The sequence below is a fragment of the Mesoplodon densirostris genome (assembly GCF_025265405.1).
Source record: "Mesoplodon densirostris isolate mMesDen1 chromosome Y unlocalized genomic scaffold, mMesDen1 primary haplotype SUPER_Y_unloc_1, whole genome shotgun sequence".
NCBI lineage: Eukaryota > Metazoa > Chordata > Mammalia > Artiodactyla > Ziphiidae > Mesoplodon > Mesoplodon densirostris.
Window position 1 is genome coordinate 3,049,652 of NW_026778236.1, and position 19,011 is coordinate 3,068,662.

The window sequence follows — 19,011 nt, forward strand, 5'->3', positions numbered from 1 at the left end:
ATCATACTTTTCATTATTGCTCTTTGATTCTTCTGGGAGCAAGGTCACTGGACTAAGTTCATTACACCTGTGGAGAATTATGTTTGGTGAGAGGAATACAGTCTCATGATTACAATCTCAAGTTAAATGCCTCGCTGAATAAGGTTGTGTGTGAAGAGAGTTTAGTAGAGTTTTCATGGAGTGGGGAACAAAGACGGTGAGAGGGTGACTCATGACTGTCTCCTATGTTGTCTGACAAACAACAGCTATTGCTGTGACAGCTCGGAGGCAAGGGGAAGGCCCTTAGCTACTGGATCTAGCTGCTGGCAGTAATATCCTATTGGTCATTAGTGACTGCCTTACAGTTGAGTTAATATTCCTAGTGTGTCACCCTTGTTTTTATGCACAAAGAGAAAAAAGGGAAAATCATAGTCTGGATGCCCCAAGGCTGGGGCCTTTGCCAGGAAGCCCTTTAGAGAAACTAAAGGCTTCGCAATGGTCTGTTCCCCAACCAAGAGGTTCAGGTTTGTATTGTGTAGGCAGATTATTTATGGTCGAGACACTAAAGAAAAATTTGGAATCCAGCTCCGTTGGTAGCCTGAAAGGACTAGAAGTCCCCTTACTTGCCTTCTTGTTTTAGGAGCAGGGAAAGCCAAATTGCTTCTAGAGCAATTGAAACCCCTTCTTTAGATACCAAACATCCTAAGTATTTTACATTAGCCTCACAAAATTGTAATTACTCTTTGGGTGCTTTATGTCCCTTTGAGGCTAAGTTCTGAAAGAAGTACAGGGTGTCTTGCTGATTATCTATCAAGGGTTTGAACACAACAGCAAATAATCCACATATTGTATGAAAATTGACTTATGAGGAAAAGCTGGATCACGTTAAGTCCACTTTTTAAAAAAATTATTATTTTTTTTAACATCTTTTTTGGAGTATAATTGCTTTACATTGGTGTGTTAGTTTCTGCTGTATAACAAAGTGAGTCAGCTGTACATATACATATATCCCCATATCTCCTCCCTCTTACGTCTCCCTCCCACCCTCCCTATCCCACCCCTCTAGGTAGACACAGAGCACTGAGCTGATCTCCCTGTGCTATGCGACCGCTTCCCATAGCTATCTGTTTTACATTTGGTAGTGTATGTATGTCCATATCACTCTCTCACTTCGTCCCAGCTTACCCTTCGCCCTCCCTGTGTCCTCAAGTCCATTCTCTACATCTGCATCTTTATTCCTGTCCTGCCCCTAGATTCTTCAGAACCAGTTTTTTTTTAATTCCATATATATATGCTAGCATATGGTATTTGTTTTTCTCTTTCTGACTTACTTCACTCTGCATGACAGATTCTAGGTTCATCCACCTCACTACAAATAACTCAAGTTTCGTATATTTTTATGGCTGAGTAATATTCCATTGTATATATGTGCCGCATCTTCTTTATACATTCATCTGTTGATGGACACTTAGGTTGCTTCCATGTCCTGGCTATTGTAAATAGAGCTGCAGTGAACATTATGGTACATGACTCTTTTTGAATTATGGTTTTCTCAGGGTATATGCCCAGTAGTGGGATGGCTGGGTTGTATGCTAGTTCTATTTTTAGTTTTTTAACGAATCTCCATACTGTTCTCCATATTGGGTGTATCAATTTACATTCCCGCCAACAGTGCAAGAGAGTTCCCTTTTCTCCACACCCTCTCCAGCATTTATTGTTTGTAGACTTTTTGATGATGGCCATTCTGACCAGTGTGAGGTGATACCTCATTGTAGTTTTGATTTGCATTTCTCTAATGACTAGTGACATTGAGCATCCTTTCATGTGTTTGTTGGCAATCCATATATCTTCTTTGGAGAAATGTCTGTTTAGGTCTTCTACCCATTTTTTGGATTGGGCTGTTTGTTTTTTTGATATGGAGCTGCTTGTAAATTTTGGAGATTAATCATTTGTCAGTTGCTTCATTTGCAAATATTTTCTCCCATTCTGAGGGTTGTCTTTTGGTCTTGTTTATGGTTTCCTTTGCTGTGCAAAAGCTTTTAAGTTTCATTAGGTCCCATTTGTTTGTTGTTGTTTTTATTTCCATTTCTCTAGGAGGTGGGTCAAAAAGGATCTTGCTGTGATTTATGTTATAGAGAGTTCTGCCTATGTTTTCCTCTAAGAGTTTGTCAGTGTCTGGTCTTACATTTAGGTCTTTAATCCATTTTGAGTTTATTTTTGTGTATGGTGTTAGGGAGTGTTCTAATTTCATTCTTTTACATGTAGCTGTCCAGTTTTCCCAACACCACTTAGTGAAGAGGCTGTCTTTTCTCCATTGTATATTCTTGCCTCTTTTAACAAAAATAAGGTGACCATGTGTGCGTGGGTTTATCTTTGGGCTATCTTGTTCCATTGATCTGTATTTGTGTTTTTGTGCCAGAACCATACTGTCTTGATTACTGTAGCTTTGTAGTATAGTCTGAAGTCAGGGAGCCTGATGATTCCTTCAGCTCAGTTTTTCTTTCTCAAGATTGCTTTGGCTATTCGGTGTCTTTGGTTGTTCCATACAAACTGTGCAATTTTTTATGCTTGTTCTGTGAAAAATGCCCTTGGTAGTTTGACAGGGATTGCATTGAATCTGTAGCTTGCTTTAGGTAGTAGAGTCATTTTCACAATGTTGATTCTTCCAATCCGAGAACATGGTATATCTCTCCTGCTGTTTGTATCGTCTTTAATTTCTTTCATCAATGTCTTAGTATTTTCTGCATACAGGTCTTTTGTCTCCTTAAGTAGGTTTATTCCTAGATTATTCTTTTTGTTGCAATGGTAAATGGGGGTGTTTTCTTAATTTCACTTTCAGATTTTTTATCATTAGTGTGTAAGAATGAAAGAGATTTCTGTGCTTTAATTTTGTATCCTGCTACTTTACCAAATTCATTGATTAACTCTAGTAGTTTTCTGGTAGCATCTTTAGGATTCTCTATGTGTAGTATCATGTCATCTTCAAACAGTGACAGCTTTACTTCTTTTCTGATTGGGATTCCTTTTATTTCTCTTTCTTCTCTGATTGCTGTGGCTAAAACTTCCAAAACTATGTTAAATAATAGTGGTGAGAGTGGGCAACCTTGTCTTGTTCCTGATCTTAGTGAGAATGGTTTCAGTTTTTCACCATTGAAGAGGATGTTGGCTGTGGGTTTGTCACATATGGACTTCATTTTGTTGAGATAAGTTCCCTCTATGCCTACTTTCTGGAGGGTTTTTATCATAAATGGGTGTTGAATTTTTTTGAAAGCTTTCTCTGCATCTGTTGAGATGATCATATGGTTTTTCTCCTTCAATTTATTAATACGGTATATCACACTGATTGATTTGTATATACTGAAGAATCCTTGTGTTCCTGGGATAAACCCCACTTGATCATGGTGTATGATCTTTTAATGTGCTGTTGGATTCTGTTTGCTAGTATTTTGTTGAGGATTTTTGCATCTATGTTTATCAGTGATATTGGCCTGTAGTTTTCTTTCTTTGTGACATCTTTGTCTGGTTTTGGTATCAGGGTGATGGTGGCCTTGTATAATGAGGAAAAGTTTGAGAAGAATAGGTGTTAGCTCTTCTCTATTTGATAGAATTCACCTGTGAAGGCATCTTGTCTTGGGCTTTTCTTTGTTGGAAGATTTTTAATCACAGTTTCAATTTCAGTGCTTGTGATTGGTCTGTTCATATTTTCTATTTTTTCCTGGTTCAGTCTCGTAAGGGTGTGCATTTCTAAGAATTTGTCCATTTCTTCTAGGTTGTCCATTTTATTGGCATAGAGTTTCTTGTAGTAATCTCTTGTGATCTTTTGTATTTCTGCAGTGTCAGTTGTTACTTCTCCTTTTTCATTTCTAATTCTACTGATTTAAGTCTTCTCCCTTCTTTTCTTGATGATTTTGGCTAATGGTTTATCTATTTTGTTTATCATCTCAAAGAACCAGCTTTTAGTTTTATTGATCTTTGCTATCGTTTCCTTCATTTCTTTTTCATTTATTTCTCATCTGATCTTTATGATTTCTTTCCCTCTGCTAACCTTGGGAGTTTTTTGTTCTTCCTTCTCTAATTGCTGTAGGTGTAAGTTTAGTTTGTTTTTTTGAGATGTTTCTTGTTTCTTAAGGTAGGATTGTATTGCTATAAACTTCCCTCTTAGAACTGCTTTTTCTGCATTCCATAAGTTTTGGGTCATTGTGTTTTTCATTGTCATTTGTTTCTAGGTATTTTTTGATTTCCTCTTTGATTTCTTCAATGATCTCTTGGTTATTAAGTAGTGTATTGTTTAGCCACCACGTGTTTTTTTTTTTACATTTTTTTCCCTGTAATTGATTTTTAATCTCATATCGTTGTGGTCAGAATAGATGCTTGATATGATTTCAGTTTCCTTAAATTTACCAAGGCTTGATTTGTGACCCAAGAGATGATCTATCATGGAGAATGTTCCATGCGCACTTGAGAAGAAAGTGTAATCTGCTTTTTTTGGATGGAATGTCCTATAAATATCAATTAAGTTTATCTGTTCTGTTGTGTCATTTAAAGCTTATGTGTCCTTATTAATTTTCTGTTTGGATGATCTGTCCATTGGTGTGAGGTGTTAAATTCTCCCACTATTGTTGTGTTACTGTCGATCTCCTCTTTTAGAGCTGCTAACAGTTACCTTATGTATTGAGGTGTTTCTATGTTGGCTGCATATATATTTGTAATTGTTATATCTTCTTCTTGAATTGATCCCTTTATCATTATGTAGTGTCCTTCCTTGTCTCTTGCAACATTCTTTATTTTAAAGTCTATTTTATCTGATAGGAGTATTGCTACTCCAGCTTTCTTTTGATTTCCATTTGCATGGAATATCTTTTTCCATCCCCTCACTTTCATTCTGTATGTGTCCCTACGTCTGAAGTGGGCCTCTGTAGACAGCATATATATGGGTCTTGTTTTTGTATCTGGTTCAATCAGTCTGTGTCTTTGGTTGGAGCATTCACTCCATTTACCTTTAAGGTAATTATTGATATATATGTTCCTATTACCATTTTCTTAATTGTTTTGGGTTTGTTATTTTTGGTGTTTTCCTTCTCTTGGGTTTCCTGCCTAGAGAAGTTGCTTTAGCATTTGTTGTGAAGCTGGTTTGGTGGTATTGAATTATCTTAGCTTTTGCTTGTCTGTAAAGGTTTTAATTTCTCCATCAAATCTGAATGAGATCCTTGCTGGGTAGAGTAATATTAGTTGTAGGTTTTTCTGCTTCATCACTTTAAATATGTCCTGCCCCTCCCTTCTGGCTTTCAGAGTTTCTGCTGAAAGATCAGGTGTTAATGTTATGGGGATGCCCTTGTGTGTTATTTGTTGTTTTACCGTTGCTGCTTTTAATGTTTTTTCTTTGTTTTTATTTTTTGATAGTTTGATTAATGTATCTTTGCATGTTTCTCCTTGGATTTATCCTTTATGGGACTCTCTGTGCTTCCTGGACTTGATTAACTATTTCCTTTCCCATATTAGGCAAGTTTTCAACTATAATCTCTTCAAATATTTTCTCTGTCCCTTTCTTTATCTCTTCGTCTTCTGGGACCTCTATAATTTGAATGTTGGTGCGTTTAATGTTGTCCCAGAGGTCTCCGAGACTGTCTTTAGTTCTTTGCATTCTTTTTCCTTTATTCTGCTCTGCAGTAGTTATTTCCACTATTTTGTCTTCCAGGTCACTTTTCCGTTCTTCTGCCTCAGTTATTCTGCTATTGATCCCTTCTAGAGAATTTTAAATTTATTTATTGTGTTGTTCATCACTGTTTGTTTGCTCTTTAGTTCTTCTAGTTCCTTGTTAAACATTTCTTGTAATTTCTCCATTCTATTTCCAAGATTTTGGATCATCTTTACTATCATTATTCTGAATTCTTTTTCAAGTAGACTGCCTATTTCCTCTTCATTTGTTAGGTCTCGTGGGTTTTTGCCTTGCTCCTTCATCTGCTGTGTGTTCCTCTGTCTTCTCATTTTGCTTATCTTACTGTGTTTGGGGTCTCCTTTTCTCAGGCTGCAGGTTCATAGTTCCTGTTGTTTTTGGTATCTGTCCCCAGAGGCTAAGTTTGGTTCAGTGTGTTATGTAGGCCTCCTCGTGGAGAGGACTAGTGCTGGTGTTCTGGTGGATGAGGCTGGATCTTGTGTTTCTGGTGTACAGGTCCACGTCTGGTGGTGTGTTTTGGGATGTCTGTGGCCTTACTATGATTTTAGGCAGCCTCTCTCTGCTAATGGATGGGGTTGTGTTCCTGTCTTGCTAGTTGTTTGGCATAGGGTGTACTGCACTGTAGCCTGCTGGTCATTGAGTGTAGCTGGGTGTTGGTGTTGAGATGGAGATCTCTGGGAGATTTTTGCCGTTTGACGTTACATGGAGCTGGGAGGTCTCCTGTGGACCAGTGTCCTGAACTTGGCTCTTCCACCTCAGAGGCACAGCCCTGACGTCTGGTTGGAGCACCAAGAGCCGGTCTTCCACACAGCACAGAAGAAAAAGGAGAAAAAAATGAAAGAAAGAAAGAAAGAAGATAAAATAAAATAAAATAAATAGTTATTAAAATAAAAAGTAATTATTAAAAACATTTTAAGTAATAAAAAAAGAAAGAAGAGAGCAACCAAACCAAAAAACAAATCTACCAATGATATCAAGTGCTAAAAACTATACTTAAAAAAAAAAAAAGACAGACAGAACCATAACACAAATGGTAAAAGCAAAGCTATACTGACAAAATCACACACAGAAGCATACACATGCACACTCACAAAAAAAGGAAAAGGGGAAAAAATAATAAATCTTGCTCTCCAAGTCCACCTCCTCAAATTTGGGATGATTCGTTGTCTATTCAGTTATTCCAGAGATGCAGGTACATCAAGTTGATTGTGGAGATTTAATCCTCTGCTTCTGTGGCTGCTGGGAAAGATTTCCCTTTCTCTTCTTTGTTTGCACAGCTCCTGGGGTTCAGCTTTGGATTTGGCCCTGCCTCTTTGTGTAGGTCGCCTGACGGCATCTGTTCTTCGCCCACACAGGACAGGGTTATAGGAGCGGCTGATGTGGGGGCTCTGGTTCACTCAGGCCAGTGGGGGGAGGCAGGGGCATGGAGGCGGGGCGAGCGTGTGGCGACAGAGGCCGGCGTGACGTTGCAGCAGCCTGAGGCACGCTGTGCGTTCTCCTGGGGAAGTTGTACCTGGATCCCGGGACCCTGGCAGTGGCGGGCTGCACAGGCTCCCGGGAGTGGAGGTGGGGATAGTGACCTGTGCTCGCACACAGGCCTCTTGGCGGCGGCAGCAGCAGCCCTAGCGTCTCATACCCGTGTCTGGGGTCTGTGCCGTTAGCCGAGGCTCGCGCCCGTCTCCGGAGCTCCTTTAAGCGGCGCTCTTCATCTCCTCTCCTTGCTCACCAGGAAACAAACGGAAGAAAAAGTCTCTTGCCTCTTAGGCAGCTCCAGACTTTTTCCCGGACTCCCTCCCGGCCAGCCGTGGTGCACTATCTCCTTCAGGCTGTGTTCACGCCGCCAACCCCAGTCCTCTCCCTGAGCTCCGACCGAAGCCTGAGCCTCAGCTCTCAGCCCTGCCCACCCCGGCACCTGAGCAGACCAGCCTCTTGGGCTGGTGAGTGCCGGTCGGCACCGATCCTCTGTGCTGGAACCTCTCTGCTTTGCCCTCTGCACCCCTGTTGCTGTGCTCTCCTCCTTGGTTGCAAAGCTTCCCCCCTCCACCACCAGCAGCCTCCGCCCGCGAAGGGGCTCCTAGTGTGTGGAAGCCTTTACTCCTTCACAGCGCCCTCCCACAGGTGCAGGTCCCGTCCGTATTCTTTTGTCTCTGTTTTTTCTTTTGCCCTACCCAGGTACGTGGGGAGTTTCTTGCCTTTTGGGAGGTCTGAGTCCTGCCAGCTTTCAGTAGGTGTTCTGTAGGAGTTGTTCCACATGTAGATGTATTTCTGATGTATTTGTGGGGAGGAAGGTGATCTCCGTGTCTTATTGTTCCGCCATCTTGAAGCTCCTCTGGACTTATTTATATTTGGCTGCGTTGGGTCTTTGTTGCTGCGCACAGGCTTTCTGTAGTTGCAGCGAGCTGGGGCTACTCTTTTTTTTCCGGCATGTGGGCCTCTCACTGTTGTGGCCTCTCCCGTTGTGGAGCACAGGCTCCGGACGCGCAGGCTCAACAGCCATGGCTCACGGGCCCAGCCGCTCCGCGGCACGTGGGATCCTCCCAGACCAGGGCACGAACCCATGTCCCCTGCATCGGCAGGCAGACTCTGAACCACTGCACCACCAGGGAAGCCGTGGGGCTACTCTTCATTGCAGTGCGTGGGCTTCTCATTGCAGTGGCTTCTCTTGTTGCAGAGCATGGGCTCTAGGCACGTGGGCTCAGTAGTTGTGGCTCTTGGGCTCTAGGTGCACGGGCTAAGTAGTTGTGGTGCACGGGCTTAGTTGCTCTGTGACATGAGGGATCTTCCCAGACCAGGGCTCGAACCTGTGTCTCCTGCACTGGCAGGCGTATTCTTTACCACACACCACCGGGGAAATCCCTAATAAGACTTTAAATGTCATATCTAAGGATTATTTCATTTATCCCTTCGGGGGTCTTCATTTTTACATCTAGCAAAGCCTGAGGTCTTGTGTCTAACAGGTTCTACACCAGGCTGCATGACAAAAATGGAAATAGGTTATTTTGCTTTTCAGCATTCTACTTGCATTAGGATACACATGATTTGGCAAGAATTGCTTTTAAATACTATCTTGCACACAGTGTGTTCCACATGACGGTTCAATTTACAGAATTTTCAAAGAAAAGCGATAATAAAGTGATATAGGTATATTTAGTATAATTTCTCATATTTCTCTTAATGCGTGAATGCTAATTCATTTCCATAGTACATCCTGTCTGACATTTCCAAAGGTAGTATTGTTATTATCATTAAGATAGTCAAGACTTGGTAGAACTCTGAAAACAAAAGTTCCCCAAATTTCATTACCGTAAAGTCTGATTTAATAAACATTAGTCCTTTAAAAAACTTGGTAACTTCTTGCTGCTACACTAAATGGTAAAAGTTCAAATCATAAGTTAATATGATATTATAAATATAAATTCCATAGAACTCCCACATTATTAATATATGTTATAAATAATTGAATTTTTCTAAATCCCATGATCTTTTCCAAATTCACATTTTGATTTTTGAACTAAATGAAGTGTTTTTTTTAAAAGAGAAGTGGTTCTATATACTGTCCTATTGGTCTCTTAGCTCCCCAAGGCAAAGTGGTCTGATTAGATTTATTTATCTGTCAATTGAACAAGTTTCTTTTCTTGAGATGTTTGCATCAATATTTCAGGCCTGGTTTTGCTTATCTTCCTTCACTTTCTCCTCCTGATGAGATATGAGTCAGTATAATTTTAAACCTCTGTGATTCTGAATTTTAAGTAGTTTAATAAGCCATCATTTCCTGAATTTACTCAAGCTGCTATAAATTTACCAAATGATGAATACCTTATTATGCCACTCAGCTATTATACAAAAGCTGTGAACGTTTGCTGGTTATATTTTTGAATATCTTTATGGGTTTTGTTAATGCTAAATTCTAGTAGCGCCTTCCTTAAAACCAGGAGATACATCTGCTACCAGGAGATTAAAAGTAAATTAACAATTAAAAGCCTTTTAGAGAACACAGAGCCTTTTCGTAGGAGTTTCCTACCTTCCCTTGGGTCACGGTGACTCATTATCAAGGTTCCCAAAGTGTAATTCATCTGTTAATATATAAGGCAGTTTTACACAAGAAGTTTTCTCACTTAATTTTGTGCACTTCCCTGGAAGAAGGTTGACCTAGAAAATCTTCAAGTTTTCTTCCGACTCTAAGAGTTTGGAATCATTAGCTGACCCGGTGTCACAGAAAATCACATACCTGTGACATGTTTTAAGGAATGGACAACTTGTGTGCTTAGGTGGGAGTTTTCCTGGTAACTGAGCTCCTAGATCTTCTTAGTAGAAAGAAGGAGGAAGCCAGAAGTACCAGGTGGGAACAGGGATGCTCAAGGACCCAGTCAAAGAAGCTGGTGTTGATACAGGCTTCCCAGGATGCACTGTTTAAAGAGTGTGACTGCAGTCAGATGTGGAGAGGGGAGAGGAGCCCAGCAAGGAAGGCAAAGAATGACATGACCTGGAGCACATATGAGCTTCAAGACTCACCCTGGTACTCGGGGGGTCTTCGGGGAGGAGTGTTTTATCACAGGCTTCTATAGACTGTGGGGCTGATGTGACTCACACATTGGAACTCAAATTAAATTTGGTTTAAAAGCATGGCCAGACTTTAGCCTATTATTGGGGCTTATAGATCTGTGCATCTGGTATAGGTGGAAATAAGACAGGATTTAACCAAAGGAACCATCATTAATTGTAAATATCACTTCAGACTTATATGTGTGTGTGACGGCACATCCAAAAGGAGAGGGTAGTTAGAATATGTTTGTTTGTGCCTGATCATACTTCCATGTTCAAAAATAATCTGTCATAATAATTAGTTATGCCAATTATTGGGATGACCAGAGTCTAATAACATCCTTGCAAACTATTCCAAATAAAATTGTTATTCCAACCAAATTCTGTTTGGTTGATGCAGTTCCTCTTGGCCTCTTTACTCACTCTTTAGTCACTCCAGTCTTTTACTTTTTCTTCGTTTCCAACTTCAGGGAACTTGTCAGATAAACAGATTCTGAAACCTCTGACAAATTCCTTGAATAAATGTGTTCAGGACCTCACATGGGAGCGAGGGCACCTTGACAGGAAATGGGACTGCGTGATGCAGGTCCAGATGTCATGCTAACGTCGGGTCCTTGGTGGTCCCCCGTGCTACATCCTTCAGAATACAGTGGGCAGCTTCTGGAAAGACCTTGGGTTCACGTTTTATCCCTTGAATATCCAGATAAACTAAAGCCACTTAAACAGCAGCACGTGTTCGTGATTATAAAACCTCCTGACTCTCTCCACCCCTGTATACAAATATGCTGTCAAGGGAAAGGAAAGCGAGTGGAAGCCGCATGGATTGGTCCACGTTTAAGACCCCAAAGGCCCTGATTTAGAGATGAAGGGACAGAGGAGGGCAAATCAGAATGGGTTCCATCACTACCTCTGTCTAGTGTTTGTTTATTCGGATCCCACTGAGTTCTTGGACATGTAAGTGAAGTTCAGTCTGTCACTTGAAAGGAGGTGTATTTTTAAAGTTCCCAGACGATCACCATCCTTCTCATCATAAATGGCAGAGACATGTAAAGCTGCATCCACTTGAGAGCATTGGGCTCTAGTTGTTAGGCTTTGGAAATTATTAGGGTATTTACATAAGGAGAGACAGAGACAGAGAGAGAAATAGAGTGGGAGGGAGTGGGAGGGAGAGGGGAAGAGAAAATTGGAATATCCAATCGAGGTGAAATGATGTGAAACAGTTGACTTCCATACTTTGTACCACTGTAGGGACTGCTATTATGGCCAAATTATCTAAGCAAATAGAAGCAATTACAATTTTCAAAGTAAAATCAAACAAAAGTATTTTTTAACTTTAAGAATTGTCAGTAACATCAAGGATATATGTTACTAAAACTAAAAATATTCACATAAAAACAAATACTAGTGGGAATGCATCCCTTCTGAACCCTATTCTTTCAAACTGCATTTCATTAGAAATATCATGGTTATAGGGAAGATATATCTATGTTATAAGGGTTCATTTTCTTTCAAATTATCTTCAAAATCATACTGTATTGAAGATGTTGGTGATTGTATAAAATACTAATAGAATTTGTTATAATCGTTATTTATTGACATTTTGATTATTATTATATTTAACTTTTGGATTGTCCTAATTTTTAAAAAATATTTTACAAAGGCAAATAAAATCACTGCGTGCTTTCAGAGACTTTATAGTCTGGAAGATAAGAGACACATATACTAGGTGCATAATCTAATTAATATTCTTTCCTTTTAGTTTCAACATGGAGCCCAGCTATGATTTCCTACATATCTATGAAGGAAAGGATTCCAACAACCCTCTCATTGGAAGTTTCCAGGGCTCTCAAGCCCCAGAAAGAATTGAGAGTAGTGGAAATAGTCTCTTTCTGGCATTTCGAAGCGATGCTTCTGTGGGCTTGTCAGGGTTCGCCATTGAATTTAAAGGTACCATGACCAGCTTAACATGTGAGGAAAGTAATTTGTATCGAGATTGCTTTAATCATAAGCATTTATTTATAAAGTCTTGCCTGTCTGTTTAATGCATAAAATTCTGACATCTCTCTCAATCCTCTGGGGAACAGGGTCGATCTCGCCAGTGGAGAAGAAATTTCCAACATGCATTTCTACCTTAGCTGAAAGAAAAGAAAGTGGGGGAGGGAGATTTCTTTTTCCAAATTCATGGCCATTTAAAGATAAATTATGATTTGCGCAATAAATAATTTGAGTATATGTGTTTTGCTATCTTAATTTGTTTCTTCAGGATGACTCAGTTTAAATACATAAATAGCTTAGTTTCAGGTTTGTTTTTGAGGGGTTTTTTGGTTTGTTTTGGGGGGTTTTTTTGGCTTGCAGGATCTTAGTTCCCCAACCAAGAAATGAATCCGAGCCCTCAACACTGCAAGCGTGGAGTCCTAATCACTGGACTGCCAAGGAATTCCCGATAAATAGCTTAGTTTTATCTCAATATTTTTCAAGATGTAAAGTAGCGATTGCCATTTCCCTGTCCTGACCACCCATGGTGATGGGTTTGATGGGGAGCAAGCACTGATCCTGGTCAGCGCTTTCTTCTTTGGTCACCTCATGAGTGACTCCCACTTCTTTGAGATCCACCACCCCCTGTCACTAGCATGCAGAGAAAACAAACAGACTCATAAAGATCACCCCAACCTAAGCATTTTGCTGTTGGGTTCATGAAAATAAATATATATTTTTTTCAAATATGTTTCTCATGTGAACAAGGAAAACACGGGGTATATTACAAAGAATCAGAGAAAAGGATTTATCAAAATATTAATTGGCAGTAGTGAGTGCTTTATAAAAAATAATGAAAATATATACATTTATTTAAACTTTTGAGTTATTATTTACTAGAATTATAAAATAAAATATAGGGTATGTTTCATCTATGTTAACCCTTTAATGGACATGTATTTCTTGATTTTTTTTTTTTTTTTTTTTTTTTTTGCGGTACATGGGCCTCTCCCGTTGCAGAGCACAGGCTACGGACGTGCAGGCTCAACGTCCATGGCTCATGGGCCCAGCCATTCCGCAGCATGTGGGATCTTCCCTGACCAGGGCATGAACACGTGTCCTCTGCATCGGCAGGTGGACTCTCAACCACTGAGCCACCAGGGAAGCCCTTGATATGGTTTTTAAGTAGGAAATTAATCTACTTCCTCAAAAACACCGAAATCTACAAATTTACTGATCTTTAGTACAATATACAATTAAAAAAATTTAAACAATTCAGCAATTGAAGGAGTTGCTGTGCGTTTTGGATGGGATCCATTAATGTTCACGAATAATTAACAGCAGTACTTTTAAGTATTTGCCATATCATTAGATAGTTTCTGTATTAATAAGAACTCATTGAAGTGCATGTCACCATGACAATGCCCATTCTATAATGAGTAAAAAATCACACGTTTCATCTAAATATAAGACTATAAGGAATGGGAGAGAATATTTGCAAATGATGAGACCAACATGGTGTTAATATCTAAAATATATAAACAGCTCATACAGCTCAATACCAAGGAAGCAAACAATGCAATAAAAAATGGACAGAAGACCTAAAGAGACATTTTTCCAAAAAGAAAGACATGCAGATGTCTAACAGGCACATTAGAAGATTTTCAGCATTGTTAATTGTTAGAGAAATGCAAATCCAAACAACAATGAGGTATAACGTCACTCCAGTCAGAATAGCCATCATGAAAAAGTCTACAAATAACAAATGTTGGCGAGGGTGTAGAGAAAAGGGAACCTTCCTACACTGTTGATGGGAATGTAAATTGGTGCAGCCACTATGGAGAACAGTATGGAGGGTCCTCAAAAAGCTAAAACTAGAGTTGCCATATGAGCCAGCAATGGACTACTACTCAACCATAAAAAAGAATTAAATTCTGCTATTTGCAGAAACATGAACGGACCTAGAAAAATTATGTTTAGTGAAATAAGTCAGACAGTGAAAGACAGATACTGTATAATGTCACTTGTATGTGGAATCTAAAAATAATGCAAATGAATTTATATGCAAAACAAAGACTCACAGACAAACTTACAGAAAACAGACTTATAGTTACCAAAGGGGAGAAGGAAGCGGGGAGAGACAAATTAGGGGTTTGAGATTAACAGATACAAGCTACTATGTATAAAATAGATAACAACAAGGATATTTTCTATAGCACAGGGAATTACAGCCATTATCTTGTAATAACTTACGATGGAGTATAATCTTAAATACTAAATCACTATGCTGTACAAATGAGACTAATATAATATTGTAAATCAATTATACTTCAATAAAAAAAAAAAGACTGTACATCTGTCATCACCTTGTATTTCCCAGGGCATCCTAGGGTAAGAGAATCTGCGGATGAGTGAGTAAATGCAGTAGAACTTGTGTCCCTCATGATAGGGGGACAGGGCTGCCTCTTTGGTCTGGTTCTTTGGGGACCAGCAGAGCCTTCTAAATGGGCGCTAGAGCTCTCATGCTTTAAAAGTTCTCCAGTGCAGCCTGTGGAAAAAAAATCATCAGAAAACAAGGAAGGACACAGCAACGATACAGCATCCAGCAAGTACAAGGCCCCATACGGTGAGGGAAGCAGGGAGCGGACCCAGCTCTTGGGCTTGACCAGAAGGAGCCACGGGGCAGTCCTGCCGAGTGATCCCAGGGGCCTGGTGGCTTCCACGCAGGCATTCTGGTAGGCGTCCGTAAGCGGAACCGACAGGAACCAGGGCAGAGCACACCGCGTAGTGAAGTCATCTCATTGGGAAATGTGACAACTCTTAAACAAAAAGCATGCCATGAGTTATCACCAAACATCCTGAACTGACAACTGAGTAAATGCAACTAAAAGTTTTGATGCAGTGCATTTGGAGAAATGAAGAAAAACTGACCATCAAAGGTCTCAATTTGCAACACAGAGCAGAAAATCATGGGAGTGGTATTTAACCAGACAGTACACTAAACCAACAGACAGTATAACAAAAAGTGATCAAAAAGGCTGATGAGGCAGCAGGCATGTATTTTTTTCTCCATCATTTTTTAAAATATAATTTTAGTTATTTTATTTTTGGCTGTGTTGGGTCTTCATTGCTGCCTGTGGGCTTTCTCTAGTTGTGGCGAGCGGGGGCTACTCTTCGTTGTGGTGTGTGGTCTTCTCACTGCGGTAGCTTCTCTTGTTGTGGAGCACGGGCTCTAGGCATGCAGGCTTCAGTAGTTATGGCTCGTGGGCTCAGTAGTTGTGGCTCGCAGGCTCTAGAGTGCAGGCTCAGTAGTTGTGGTGCACGGGCTTAGTTGCTCCACAGCATGTGGAACCTCGCCGGACCAGGGCTCGAACCCGTATCCCCTGCATTAAGTGGATTCTTAACCTCTGTGCCACCAGGGAAGCCCTTTCTCCATCATTTTATAGGAGAAAAATATATGCCCTAGACCAGTGCTTGTATTTATTAGACAATACATTCTGTTGGATGACAGAGTAAACGACATCTGATGGAAGGAGTGTTCTCGTGCCCACAGTTTTATTTATTCGTCCCTTATTTGCTTAAAATAAACAGTCTGTGTTCTCTATGGGATCTAAGGCAGCATTAAAGAATTATCAGAATGTCCCCTACTCCTTGAAATTTCCAAATTGGTTTTCAGTAAAGTGATTAGAGAGTGTTGGTCCCAACACGACTATTGCTGTGAGTCTCTAACCAGAGCAAAAATAGAGGACCTGGAGGGGTTTCCACAATTGATATATATGATATAATATATTCATGATATATATGATAATATATTATACAAGGCATATGATATATATGATGTATGATAATATATAACAGATGGTATATGATAATATATGATATATGATATATATGATAATATAGCATGTCCGATACACATGATAGTATAATGTTTATATATTTATGTTGCACTTGAACCAAAGTATGTAAATAAAAATATTCTAATAGCTGGTTATAATCATTAGTCCAACAGTTGCCAAAGAGATCTCTGTTTGGCTGATGTTGACACATAGGTCATTAAAAATATAATGAGAGTTATTGAATAAATACTCAATTTAAACAGGCCTCTTCTCCGTCCTGCCAGACGTAACAAAGTTTGTGCTTTTCCCTCTTCCACTGTTTGTTATCCATTCCTAAGAGGTTGTAGGATGTAGTTTTCAGAGCTCGTTGCATCTTTACCCTTTACCGGCTCACCTGCCTCAATCTCCCAGGAGCATCTTCTTCCTAACACTACTGTGTGGATTTACTCATTGGCCATAAGTAGACACTCAGGAAGGGAAATTGCTTAAAAAGGAACAAAATCCATTGATCACAACCCCCAAAAAGGTAAAATGCAGGCTTCCACTTATACTTTACAGAGATTTTTTTATGTGTTTGCTTAACCCTGGGGCAAAGATTGTCAAGCCAAATAGAAAGAACTGAAACATATTTATTTTATCCATTCAAGTTATCCTTGAGCCTATATTGATATTAATAACCCCATTCATGAATAACATTCATGACAAATAGCATTTTCTTAACTTTAGGCCGAAAAGTGAAGAAAAACATTTCAGTATGACATCTATATTGATCCCTTGAAGATCTGTAAAATTCAATTCAGAGCCTTCTGACATTACAAGGGGCTTTGCTGATGGAGTGAAGGACGTTGACAAGCACAAACAGAAAGCAATTCAAATGATGGAATTGCACACAACAGAAGGAGATATAGATGCATGATTTAGAGACATTTGGAAGGTCTGCTGAAATATGACATTTACAATGTTAAGGCTACCAGAACATAAGTGGAACTACCCACACAGCTACAGGACTGTGAGAAAGAAGGGAGCTTTGTATTTATATCTGGGAAAAGAGAGGCTTTTAGCAAATGCCTCCTTTAGTGGCCCCCACAGCTGGACAGATCTCTGCAGTGCGTTTTTGTGAAAGTTATTTAACCACTCTTGAGCTTCAGATTCTCAAACTGTAGAATGGGGCCACAGATCATCCTCACGTTACAGAGGTGGGGTGAAGATTTGAATGAAAAACATGCAGTGTACCCAGCTCAGCGCCTGATACATAACATGCCCTCAGTTCCTTTGAGCAGTTATTAGAATTAGAATAGAACTGTGTTGAGCAATTATTACATCCCAGACACAGGGCTTGACCCTTATGGATCAGGAAATGTGCTTTCCAGCTAAGTGTGGCTTCATTGACTTAGAGTCGTAAAAGATCAGAACTTCTTTCCATGATTATCTCACCAGCATGAGAAATCACTCTTAATTTACATGAATTAAATCAATTTCCTTTTGAGAAGCTGAATTCTCCCATCTCTTCCTAAAATGTGCTGTGATTTCGTGAATTAAGTACAAAAGTCAGGAAATCAACCTCAACAGCAATTCTGTAGTGAATTGTCATTTGAAAAATAAGAAATAATTTTATTGAAAGGAGTTTTTTCTATTATTCTATGATAATTATTAACTTGAACATTAATTGACAACTTGGTCAATTAGTCAGTTTTTTTGAGCATTTTTTATATGCTGGACACTGTTCTCGGTACTAAAAATATAAACAACTGACAACAACAACAAAAATAAAATAAAATTCCTGCCCTCATAGGGTTTACCTTCATGTCTTCTGCAGAGAAACCACGGGAAGCCTGTTTTGGCCCTGGAAACATAATAAATGGGACAAGGATTGGGACGGACTTCAAACTTGGCTCAACTGTCACGTACCAGTGTGACTCTGGCTACAAGATCGCTGATCCATCTTCCATCACTTCTGTGATCGGAGCGGATGGAAAACTTGCCTGGAACCGCGTCTTGCCCTCCTGCAATAGTACATATGGAACCGTTGTTTCCTTCAGGGGTAACTTCCCTCTGGAATTTGCACTCTTATTTTGGAGACAGTTTGCACTTCAGTCCTGCATCCCCTCATCACTGGTGGGGAAACCGCAGTGCAACGTGGGATAAGAACTTGACCTTCCTTGGTCATTTAATTTACCCAGTGGATTAGCCATTCTCACAGCTTTCTGGAAGGCGAGATATTTTTCTCTCACTTAGATCGTTTGGCATTTCTAACTGCTGTTTTTGTGTAGAGATGCAAATTACCAGTCTCTAGGTGGTCTCTGTCTCTCTGCTTCTGTCTCTGTCTCTGTCTCTCCCTCTTGCTCTCTGTCTTTCTCTATTTCTCTGCCTTTCTCTGTGTGTGTGTGTGTGTATCTCCCTCTGTGTCTCTGTCTCTGCCTCTCTCTACGTATGTACACATACATATACATATGTTACATATATAAGGATGCGTCATTTCCCCCCAAACACCAATAGTTTGTAATTCCTCATATACGTTAAATTAATAAAAGCACCTATGAGAGGATAAGGTCAACCTTCAAGAACAGGCAATGCCATCCTACAGTGACAGGAGTCAGGTTGTAGTTGCCATTGGGAGGGTGTGCTGAGAGGAGGGGTCTGAACACAGACTTCTGGGCCATCCTCCAGGTTCTGTGTCTGGTGGGTAGCTTCGTGGGACCCATCACAGACAAAAACTCCAGACTGTATGATACACCTTAAAAAGGAGACAGTAAAATCCTGTGGTTTGTGACAGAAAAATTGATTCCAAGCTTACTTTAGGATGAACTCAAGGACTGGTTTAGTTAAATACACGGAACTGATGAAATAAACATCTTTTCCTCAGGATGGCTCTGATGCTTCTTGTAACTTCCGACCAAAGTGGCGCTTCAGAAAATTAGTACGTGAAAAATCCGAGCAGACAACACAGGCGAACAGACTTGATTCCCTGCGTTGCTCTGGCATCTCTGTGTTTCTGGGTTTGTC

General features: G+C 40.0%; 1 protein-coding gene across 1 annotated transcript in view; it reads left to right on the forward strand.

Moving 5' to 3' along the window:
• Window positions 1-474: 474 nt before the first annotated feature.
• The window catches only part of LOC132482980 (CUB and sushi domain-containing protein 1-like), a 92,720-nt gene continuing 74,183 nt past the window's right edge, over window positions 475-19,011 (forward strand). The window contains 3 exon segments of the mRNA XM_060088248.1: window positions 475-503; window positions 11,955-12,142; window positions 17,825-18,049. Coding sequence (XP_059944231.1) covers window positions 475-503; window positions 11,955-12,142; window positions 17,825-18,049 — 442 coding nt within the window.